At 34.1% G+C, this 12,131-nt stretch overlaps 1 protein-coding gene across 6 annotated transcripts in view; it reads right to left on the bottom strand.

The window, feature by feature from the left end:
- Positions 1-12,131, bottom strand: part of LOC134280425 (SLIT-ROBO Rho GTPase-activating protein 1-like) — a 45,513-nt gene that overhangs the window by 11,231 nt on the left and 22,151 nt on the right. For 4 of the 6 annotated variants that reach the window (XM_062762841.1, XM_062762837.1, XM_062762839.1 and 1 more), the window contains exons 3-13: positions 11,886-12,051; positions 8,717-8,779; positions 6,234-6,392; positions 5,827-5,955; positions 4,568-4,789; positions 3,214-3,483; positions 2,789-2,889; positions 1,996-2,101; positions 1,676-1,736; positions 1,512-1,589; positions 1,144-1,275 (exon numbers count right to left, since the gene is read on the bottom strand). In XM_062762841.1, coding sequence (XP_062618825.1) covers positions 1,144-1,275; positions 1,512-1,589; positions 1,676-1,736; positions 1,996-2,101; positions 2,789-2,889; positions 3,214-3,483; positions 4,568-4,789; positions 5,827-5,955; positions 6,234-6,392; positions 8,717-8,779; positions 11,886-12,051 — 1,487 coding nt within the window. The remainder of the gene's footprint in view (positions 1-1,143; positions 1,276-1,511; positions 1,590-1,675; positions 1,737-1,995; positions 2,102-2,788; positions 2,890-3,213; positions 3,484-4,567; positions 4,790-5,826; positions 5,956-6,233; positions 6,393-8,716; positions 8,780-11,885; positions 12,052-12,131) is intronic. The other 2 variants (XM_062762838.1, XM_062762842.1) reach the window with 1 other exon arrangement.

The following is a 12,131-nucleotide window of genomic DNA, read 5'->3' as shown; positions in this document are numbered from 1 at the left end:
CACCCGGCCTTGAACTCCAAAACCCACCATACAGGATCAATACATCCGCACAAACCAATGACCCGGTCAGCTAGTCCGAACAGTGGAACAGACTGACAAAGTCATAACGGTCTGAGAGACGAACATATTGAACATGTATGGTGGGCCTTGGAACAGCAGAAATGAGGCAAGGATCATACAGGTATATAGAGCTGGCATGAACATGATCACAATATCAGGGTCAAAGGTCATAGGTAACATGCACATTTAAACTTTTGATAACATTAAAAACATAACAAATATGATTTTAAAAGAAGACAACTTCATTGATTTTACAATGCACTTTCTTTTTTTTTCAGGAAAAAATGAAACACGTCTTTATCAATTAGTTATGGAAATTAATAAGATTTTAAGATTTTTAACAAAGAAAATTTAATGAAGAATTTACATGAAGCATAAATCGATTAATAAGCAGATTTCAGTTTTTGATAATTAGTCAGGATTACAGTTATTAACAAGTATGTAGCAAGATAGCCATGAGGACGTTAATAGCTAATAATGTTAAAGGTTGTAAATAATGAATAAACATGTATGTAGTTAATAGAATTATAGCTAGAAAATAAGATGTTATGACCTTAATAACGATTAAAATGAGTGATTAGGAAATAAACAGTCAATAAAGCAAGCCCCCAGCATGCATGTTCAAGTATGTTATACTAAAGCTCCTGTCTGTCAGATAAATTGTATAAATTGTGTAAAGCTAATTCTCATATTACGTTTAACATTCTTACATTGAATATTGACAAATATAGTAATATTTATTATAATCAGTTATATTCCTGTATTAGTAGCTATATCCTTAGAATATTATGGTTGGCTAGATATAGAGTTGTGTTTTAAAACAGCAGCTGCATTTTAGCTGAAATATATGTCTCTTACCACGCAATAATGCTGATCAAAAAAAGTTTCATTCATCAACTTGTTTTAGTTCAGCTAAGAGTGAAACTAAATTTTCAAAGAGATTGAAAAAAAATTTGACACACAAATAATTTTAATTTCTTGCATCATTCTTTCTCTCAACAATAATATTTTAAGGAATTTTATCTCTGTGCTGTATGTTAATAGGTAGAAATAATGACTACTCCCTGAACAACAAACACTTACTACTCCCTGATATCAGCTCGTCAAATAGAGGCAGGGGAAACAGAGGCTCGCGGAGCTCTCTGAAGTACAGTTTGAGAACCCCAGCTACTGAGTTGATGTCACTTGGATCCATGTCAATTAATGGATCCTCCCCTGTAAATAGTCAAATCATTAATGAGCATTAACAGATCCTCCCTAATAAGTAGTCAAATCATAAAGGAGAATTATTGGATCCTCCCCTGTAAGTAGTCTAATTATTAATGAGAATGGATCCTCCCCTGTAAGTAGTGAGAATATTTGACTTCATTTTAAGTCTACTTTCACATTTTACAAGAGATATCATCTACATATTTTATCGTTATCAAATAAGAATTATGATCAATTCTAACCTTTCTCAAACTCGGCTTTGAATTCGTTAATTTCAACCTGAGCTCCAGGAATCCTGAAGATTCCCTGGTGATGCATTCCTGGAAATAAAGAAATGCCACGTCAACAGATGTAAATACACGGGGGTACATTTCAATGGAGATTTCATGTCATATGGATTTCTTACCATACAAGTTAATTGCCCGTATACAACTTTTAACAACCAGTGGAATTTCTTGTCCAGTTGCCTGAAATGAAGAAGACATATAGTTAGAAGTTTTAAAATTATAATGTTTGCCAATTTCTTTCTATCACAAATTCAGATCTACTTCTGAACACACTAGAATTTGATAAAATTCCAAAAATCACCCCATCTAAATACATTGTGTGAATAGATTTTAGTTCATAAATCAAGATATTGACTCAAAGTTCCTTTTTTCACCAAAAGAAAATCAGCATTAAATTTCAATGACACTGAAATGGAGGGGTTTAACACATAGAACCTACCTCACAGTACTCTTCCAGACTCCCCCCAAACAACTTGGGCTGTCCCACAATCTGACTGCGATTGATCCGCCTCTTCTTAGGTTTGGGGGGTAGGGATGGAGGTCTACTGAAAAAATCCAAAATGTAAACACCATTCAACAAACGTTCAGCATGCAAGTACAAGCAGTGAGTATAGGGTCAACACCAACACATGCAATATTTTTAGATAACATATCAACACAAACAATTCATTCCAACCACATGCAGATTCAATATACATTTACAGTGAAATCTCAGTATTGTGAGTTATAATGAATCTCCAAAGAGAACATGCTTCATTACATATTTGTAATCATGTTTGGCAAAGAATGACTTCGTAATTAATAATGACTAGGTTATTTTTCACATTCACCCTTAATATACCTCTATGTAATAAATCCGACTGAGTGAGAGAGGGAAAGAGAGAGAGTGTGAGAGCTATAAGTGATAGAGGGAAAAAAAATGCTTGACAAAGTAATTAAAATTCATAATGACTACCATTCAATACCATGCAGGAATATGATTATTTGATGTATATATATGGTACCATGCAAGTCACACAAATGAACTCAATTGAAAGATAGACAAGTATTGCTGATGCAAAGAGTACACATTTTTCTGTCAATTTACTTTAACACTCAGTTAAATTTATTTCTTGAACAGAAACAAAGGACTAAAAAAACAAAACATTTTTCTATATTTTTAAGAAATGATTCAGACAATGATAGAAAATGAACCTGGTGACCCACGACACATCCTTGACCTTTGACCTTACCCTGAGGTTGAGATGTTGTCCCCTAATGCCCTTTGGATTATACTGTATTTTCCCTGTAGTCTGGCTATCTGGTTACAGCTTTGTGTATACTTCCGGAATTTCTATAAATTAACAATTTAAATTACTTAAATGAAGGCAGTATTTCTTTCATTTTCATTTATCAATACAAACTATCAAAGTTAAGCATCATTATGACATTAAATTAATACGCAAAATCCCAATACATGTATATCCAGCTTGGCACAGAATTTTCAACAAATTTTTAAGCTTTAAAGTCAGAAATGCACATATTCTATTTTTTTTTTCCACACCGAGTACTTTTCTATATATTTTTTTAAATACATTAGTATTTTTTTACTTGATTACCTTTCCTTTTTTTTTGACACACAAGTACTTATAAAACATAGAGAATAAAACCCCCTTACATTAATATAGAAGGCCTCCATCTCCAGCCATTCACTTCGCTGTTTGGCCGCCTCGTGGGGGGACCGGGGAGGGGGGTTCTCCTCTAGGAAGAAGCCCGAGACGTCGTAATTTTTCCCGGTGATCATCTCGTTCAGGGATTTCTCCGTGGCCTCCATGGTTTTCCACGTCTCGTCATTCTCGAGCCTGAGTTGTACGAGACGATCACCGATGGTTTTATATCTCTGGAGAATGTCATCCTGTACGGGCTTCTGAGCACTGATTTGTTGGACCTGTTCATGTATTATGTTATACAAGATTAAGTTTGTAATTCTGTCAAATTAAATCATTAGTCTATTACTGTGGATTCCTAATTTTTCGCGAGTACTTATTATCGCAAATGGGCTCTTCAACGTCATATCGCGAGAATAATAATCTGCGAATGGTTAGTTTATCAAGAGATTTAACATAGATTTCAACATCATTAAAACAAAAGCGAGTAATTTTAATTCGCGAGTGACGCTTCTCGCAAAATTACATGATTATTATTTCCTCGCGTTAAATTAGGAATTTACAGTATTTAAAATGCTTATATCTTTGAAACTTGTTAATTTTCAGAACATATGAATTTTAACTGATAAACCTTAACTGGCAGAATTGTAGAGGGAGGGGTTGTCAATCTCAATCTGTTCAGGAAGAGTTTTTATGCATTCTATAATTTATTCATTATAATATCTCCAATACCATTTTGTTGAAGTAACAGTATTTATTTATAAATTTAATATTCATTATCTTTCTCTTTAAAAGATTCCTTTCCAAACTTAAAATAAGCTAGAAAACTTTTAAAACATACTGTATAACATAAATCAATATTAATTAAACTGCTTGTTTGTGTTCTATTGCTTGTGTTCTATTTATGTTTTTGATTAGATATTAAAGTGATTATTAATTGTAAGGACATAATGTATTTATAAGTACTTATAGATAAGTAAAAGCATATCATAAGTCTAGTCATATTTAAGAGACGCATTCGTACTGGCACATTTCTTTAAGTTTCAATATTGCTAATTACATGTACCATCACTTCCTATTTATAAATTTAATTTATTGGTTGACTTTTGTATAAACCAGACAAGTTTTTTAATGTCCTTCCTTCACAAAACTTCCCCTTTCCATTTAACAATTAGCAGTTTTTAAAAGAAAAAAATAATTGAAAATAATTTGGATATTTTTAAAAATCATATTATCAAGGATTCATTTTATAAGTGGTGGATCCAAAGGGAGTACCGTTAAAAGCAGAGTACATCCTTTAGAACGACTGCTTAGTCACATTACATCTGACTACATTATGTTCTCTGAACAGTGCTTATATCTCACCTCGTCTCCTTTACAAGGCTGGAAGTCAAACTTTTTGGGTAACATGAATGCTGCGTTGTACAGCTCTATGAAGCGTTGTTTGTCCGCCTGGGGGTCAAGGTCACCCACACACTTCTGTATGACCTCGATGGCACTGTGATGCGTCTTACTGATGTTCTTATGACACGACTGGTACATCATCATTGTACAGCGCACGGAGTTATGATAGCCAAAGTCCATACACTGTAAAACACATGGTAGTAAATATATACATTAATTGTATGCTACCTTCAAGATCACAGATTTACATTTATACATTATAGTACCATTAGTTTATATATATATACATATATTTGTATGTAAATCATTATTTTTGTATGCATGGATATGTGTAACAGTAAGTGTATGTTTGTGTATGTGGGTATACATATATTCAGATTAGAATGTTAAATATCTATTGAACTAACTCCAAGAGATTAGTTTGCATCAAGTTTATAATTATATGCTAAGTACTTATTAATTGAAATTATTATTCTGTTAATACTTAAATGATTTTTTTTTAATGACCGTCTTCAATACTTAGGGTACAGGTTTGCCAGACTGGCTGTGTAGAGGTATCATCCCCTGGTGCCCTTTGTATTCAAGATGCACTAGTTATATATCAGAGTACTGCCATTATTACAAGAAAATTTTTTGTTTGTTTTTTTTTATCATCCTATGGTTTTCCTATACTTTTGATCCAGTAAATCCTACATTTTCATGATGATACATCTTGTGGTGATGCACTTCTCAATGTCAAACTTAATCACTAGTCATATTACATTATACACCTATGATATAGAATTGTAATCTGTGTAATCATATTGTAATAATTTGTTCATGCCCCCCGAGGGCCTTTGATTGGTGAATAAACATATGACATATACATGTATCTGGTATACAGGGGCACCTAATGTGATAACACATACACACAATTAATGTCTTGGCATCAGTAGTAGAGTAATAATGTAAAGAATGAATCATCAAACTTTCAAAAAAACAGAGGCAAAAAAGAAACTTCTTTTGAACTACAAACTACCACGTAGATCATTTTTAACAATGATGTGCACAGATGGTGGATCTTTTTTAATGCATTCTAATGCTTTAAATGAGTGACTTCTATTCATTGCAAGTTATGCGCATCAATTTTACTTGGAAAATATACAAATTCATAATAATAGCTCTGTATCTTAATCAATGGATATTAAGTTTTTAAACAGATAGTGAGTTATGTCCCTTACATCCACAAGATCTGAGATGTCCTCTGTGAAGTACTTGCTGACCCCGGCGTTAGCTGACTCTATACACAGTAGGTAGTCGTTCCGAGCCTTTAAGGCTTTCAGTTTGTTCTCTGCATATTTGTTCTGTTTCTGTAAGACATCAAATAAACTTCCTTAATCAACTACAAATTTTATTCCACAAATCTTACATATTGTTCTGGGATTTTTACAAAACCAATTCAGTTCCACTGAATCACAAAATTCAGATTTTAAAATACTTCTTTTTTTTTTATAAAAAACTCCTTTGGCTTCAACTGGTTTGGAAAGTGCTCCATTTGTCTTGCTAAATTTATTGCAGTGGCCTTTCTTTTCTGTTTGCCTTGTGAAGACCTTTAGTTTGTTTCTGACCTACCCTTGAGTTGACCTACCTTTTCTGTTTGCCTTGTGAAGGCCTTTAGTTTGCGGTTACTGGAGACGTTTTTCCCAGCTAACTGCTGCTCTAGTTTGTTCTTTTGACTCTCCACGGCTCGTAGTTTACTCTCGGCCTGCATACTTTCTGTTTGGTAGGTATGATAGGTCTTCATGGCCTGCAAAAACAGGTTCAAAAATAACATTAATTTTCTAATACAAAATAAAAAAAAAAATTTAATTTACATAAAATACAAATGAAAACGACCCTCTGCAGAAATGATATCTATTGCAATGAAATGAAAAGTCTTAAAGCCAAGAAAAAGCATTTTTGAGGCTAAAAATTTTATGCAGTAATTTTTTCCCCCAATGATAGAGTAATTTCCCTTAGCCAAGGACCATTTCTTCCTTAACATATAAGTAGATTTCTATCTTTACATAGTACTTTATGTCACATGTTAAGTACTCTTTATTAAGAACCATTCAAATTCTGTACCCAATATGTGACATAAATACAATCAACTTGTGATAAAGAATACAAAAATATAGATGTTTAAGAAATGTGGAATCTCTCTTTGTTATGACTTTATCACGAGGCTGTCAGATTTTATTGGTTTTGTGGTCCTCCTGTCTAATTTTAACAGGCTTCAGACATCCTGTGGAGGCTTCTCCTCCAGATGGGTTTCTTTTCTGGTAAAGCCTGGCATCAATATTATCAGGATCTCCCGTTCATATTACATAATATCCAGCAATAATACACAAAACAGATAAGGCTGACACACCAGAGGAAAAAGTCTAAGATAATTTTTGATTTCATTATTGCTCTATCTCTAAAGCAGCTTTAAAATGTAAACTTTTTGGCAAAAAACATTTCTTTTATTAGCTCTGAATACTTAAACTTAAAAGCTTTCAGAATGTTTTGAAGCTATTTTTTTTTTATCTTATTTTTGTTTTTTTTGTTTTTTTAATTTGAAATTACAATTGATCAGGGAAAACTGCCTCAGCAACCTAAACATCCCCCAAACAAAGGACTCCCACAGCAGCTGTCAGGGTCATTAGGTAAATAAAGGGATTTCTATATAACAGCTTGGCACCTCTAACTGCCTGGCTCCACACTCCACCGATCAAACAAATTGTTCACCATGGATTTCTCTGGGTCACCAATCACAGAGAGAGACAAGTCCCACAGGGACCAACCAGGGCTGTTCCAATGACTTCTCCCTTGATTATTAGATTACTAAGTACACTTATGGGTGTCACTGACTTTTGTTGCTCTTCATTGAAACTGGATATATTTACAGGTCTCCATTTCAAAAAGGCAGCCCCTTGTGTGCAACATATGTGTTATGTCTTGCAGATAATTAGCTTGATTTGAATATAGAGAGGAACAGCTGTGAATTTGGGGGCAGCCTGGGAAAAAATCGGGAGCACCTGCTTCCTGGTGTGGTAGATAGGGGCAACAGTGGCTGATAATTATCAATAATTACACAATTTCCTCAAAATAGCCAGATTTTCTACCAACTTCATGTTTATTTTGCCATTTGCTTGTCTTTCATCCTCACTCGATTTCTTTCTTACCCAAAACTTCTATGAAATCGTGCTTGTTATTCTTTAATCTACTCCCTTAGATTATTTTTATACTTCTGTCAATGTCTAGCTATTTTAGTAAAATTATTCTGAATCACATCCCTCACTCTTTATGACACAACAAAGGAAAATCTCCAGCTGCAGAATTTCTCATTAAAACCCTTCAGTTCTTCTGACCCCTACACTGCAACATCTGGGTAACAAATCCCATAGCACTGTCTAAACCATATCATGCTCTCCAAGACATTCCCCATTCTCATTTGGCATTTCACAATATTGCAAAAATTGCAGCAAGTAACATAAGAAATAGATTTCCCCATAAAATATCCTTTGTTCTTCATCCCCTCCAGCTAAGATGTAAAGCCTTCACCCATTTCTTTCCAGCTCTGTTGGAAAGATTTGTATTTTTACCAACTCTATACTTAGCATTCAAATTTGTTCATCCTGAGCTCAAACCTAGTAGCTAGGTCAAACACAAACTGTCAGGAGTGGGGTCCCCATAGAGTCAAGACCACAGCTTTTTACCCCTGTCACTTCTGTAGCTAATTTCATCTCTTGGGGGTAATAGGTAATGACACATAACATGTCTGCTTCAATAAGACTCTCTAAATGTTGAATTAGTCATTGCTGCTGCCTCCTGATATTAATGTTTTCACCCATGTCAGGTTTGTTTGTGATAATAATTGCTACTTTTGACATTTATGATTATACATTTGCCTGTTATTACACGTGTCTCAACAAATTGTAATCATATATAAGTATATAACCAGGGGTCGTTAATGTTAAATTTCATTACAGGACATTATATCTGGTCTTTTTTTCTTTGAATGTTTTAATCACAAAAGGCTGAAATTCTTACACTTGCATCATAATTGAACTAAATAATGGTAAATATTTCTTTTGACGTTTGACTTACGTTTTGTAATTCTGTTAATGTCTTCATAATATCTTCATGGCACTCCATTCCTATATCATGACACTGTCAAAAAATAAAAGAGAGATTTAAAATACATAAAAATATTTCACTGATACCACAAATATGTACCAATATCATACATTTGATTAAAATCAGTTTGAAATCTCACAAGATCATCACTATGAGGGTTATCAAAGAATCATCAAAGCAACAATTTTAACTAAGCCAGTCAATTTCCTTATTTAAAAAATGTTTAAGCATAATAAATAAATAAAACATTGACATTTATTCAGAAACCTACAGAAATGTGCATTCAATATTTTATTTTTTGGCAACCCCCTTTTTTGTAGCTTGACAACAATTCATCCAAGAGCAGTACATTTTACAAGCCCATGGGATGGCTTCTGAGTTATGTGAATTTTTAACAGATTACTGGGCTTCATAACTTGTGTTTTCCACACATGCCGTAGAATCAATATCTATTTGATTAATAAACTTTTGACCATGCATCTAAATATACCTTATGGCATTTAGAAGGTACTATATTAATAAAGCCTTGCTAGAGTCACATCTCTCCAGGAGAACTGCTTATTAAGTTCCCTGTCTGTCCTTCATCAAATGGCCAAGCTTATAGCTGTCCACTATCCTAATTACAGATCTAATAATTCTATACATCTCCTATTGTATATAGAGTTCATAAAACCAAATCAGGAAACCTATCAAGTGCCTAGGCTCTGCAGACCACAAACTAATTATACAGATGTACGTCTCTTGTCTCAGAGAAAGACTAGACTTCTATAATTACCTCTGCAGACCCTTACTTACTGAACAGCTAGATATTCTCATTTCAGTCAACAATTTTAGAGAGGGAAGTAAAAATCCTTATTTGAGATATGTGAAATTTATTGATCTTTCCCTCTTTCTAAGGATCCCCAAGTGAATTCCTTTAAAGAAAAGGATAAGGATTTTTTTTTTGATTTCATTGAGGTGAAAATTTCATTAGGAAGTCTAGAGAGATATATTCCCCTTCCTCCCATTAGCATATGCTTTATGTCCAGGATGTCTCTCACTCAAGCCTCACTATCCTTCTCTCTCTCTCTCTCTCCCTTCCATCCATCCCCAGAAGTAGCTTTGTATAATGGCAGACCTGGTAAGGAGATTAATGTGTGATTGAACTATGAAGTGATGCTACTCTTCCTGCAACTAATGCCTCTCTCTGACAGAACAGACAATAAAATGACAGGCAGCCCTCAAATCTTCTACCTCACTCAATCTCATTTACAACTTACACATCAAGAATTAACAAAATTGTGAAGAAGAAAAAATTCTTAGTTATAACTTATTACAATATGTATGGTGTCTTTTTATGAAATAGAAATCAGTTTTGATGAAGCAATAAAAAACCCGAGCGATGATTGCATTATAATTCTCAGAAATGACTATGAAAGATCTCAAAGAAATATATATACATATTGTGCAATGAAAATGTTCAATTTGAAAGTATAATGTTCAGTTGTAAAGGGAGGGGGCACTATAGAGAACTTCATCATCATTTCAGCTAATTTGTTTACACCTTCTTATGTCATTACATTTACTGACTCTCAGGAACCCTTACAGACAGACAATTAAACCTACACAGAGCCTCCAAACTTCACACAATCTGAAGCATGTGGATCTGCTTTTTAACAATTTGGTGGAAGTATGTGTCATTAAATCTAGAAACAAGGGGCTAGGTAATTTTCTTCAAAGATGCATGCATGCACAGACTGGTAATTATCTTTTTTAATAACATAAAATGTAAAATTACCCTACTACATGATATTGAAAGTGAGAAAAAAGGCAATTATTGCCAACGCATGTGTTTTTAATATTTCAAACTAATTTATCTAAAAACATGAAACTAGGAACATATAAGTCTCACATCTGGCTAGGTTTAGAAATGACAGATAATCAATGTCAATCACTGCCCTGCCAGCTCCATCTCTGGACCATTCCGTTATTGTGGTCAGAAACTGACCAGGAGGGGAGAGTGGAATGCTGGGAAAAATCACATGACAACTCCTACATCTCAAAGCACACACAGAAAACATTCACCATAACACAATGTATGTGTCAGACAAGTGAATTAAAGGGGCTAATTCCATTAACTAACCACAGGTTAATAAGGAGCTTGATTTGGACCACAGGAAACTAGTGAAGGATTTACAGTTCATGTACCTCCCCCATACTGTTTTCACAAGATCGTTGTTACCTATCCCTTATATCTAGCCCTGACCTCATCCCTCAACTTGTAGACATAAATCACAATCTACTCTCTCTCTCTCTGATGGGTGATAATTTAAATAAATATATATTTCAGCACCAACTTAATTCATATATCAGCAACATTTTGGAAAAGAGACCATATGACCAAGCCATTCTATTTCAGCAATGATTCATGACTAACAACTTGATTCCCTTAAAAAACTTCTGAGGAGACTGGATTTTGTTTTTGTAAGATGTATATAGTGGAAACTTTACTGCATGATCAATTACTTCTCAAAAAACTAATATCTCATTCCTCTTGTACAACTAAAAGCTTTCCCATGACTTAAAACATTCCCTAATTCTTCTCCAGGAAGAGTTTATTGAGTGTAAATGAATCCCTCTCATCATTAGAGTAATATGTGAGGTTGTTGGCTGAATTTATTCCTAAAATAAGTAAAAATCCTTCAATGAACTTCCCCTGAACTCAGTAGATAACCAACCCCTTACTAAAGCTTCTTGTAATGGGATCTGGGGAGGCTTCATTCTGTATCAATACTGATCTCAAATCTCCAAGATAGAGATTTTTTATGTCATGAAATGAAAACATTATTTTGAGAAAGTTTTTTGTCTGTTTTTCCATAAAATAAATCTTATATATTTCAGTGAACTTGAAAATATCAGAGCCCTTCTAACACCATGCTATATATGAACTGCCTGTTAGCCGAGTCTTTCATGAGCCCTAGAGGCTCAATGAGGGAAAATGTTCTGATTTTTGGATGCATAACTTTCAATTTTGTGACTGCTACATAACTTACACTTTTTGTACAGCTCTATATCTTACAAGTTTGTGACTGCTTTTATAACCACTAATACTTTTTGACTAATTTATAACCTACACTTTTGTGACTTTGTTATAACTTACACTCCTGTGAATCCTCTGTGAGTTGTCCATGATGGTGTTGAAGCGCTGTACCATCTGATTGCCGTAGATTTCACTCAGGGTCTGGTGGTCCCGCGACTCCTTCTTTGTTATGTCCAGGACCTGCTGCCATGTTGTGAATGTGGAGAATAATGACCAGTGTTCCCTCCTGTAAAGGTCAAGGTAAAGATAAAACACAGGTCAAGGTCATACATAAATCAGGTTCAGATTGGAATATGTTAAAATTTA

The sequence above is a fragment of the Saccostrea cucullata genome, unplaced genomic scaffold (genome assembly GCF_032062105.1).
Source record: "Saccostrea cucullata isolate Sc308-1 unplaced genomic scaffold, CSIRO_AGI_Scuc_v1 ctg637, whole genome shotgun sequence".
Taxonomy (NCBI): Eukaryota; Metazoa; Mollusca; class Bivalvia; order Ostreida; family Ostreidae; genus Saccostrea; species Saccostrea cuccullata.
This window is presented reverse-complemented; position numbering and strand designations above follow the sequence as displayed.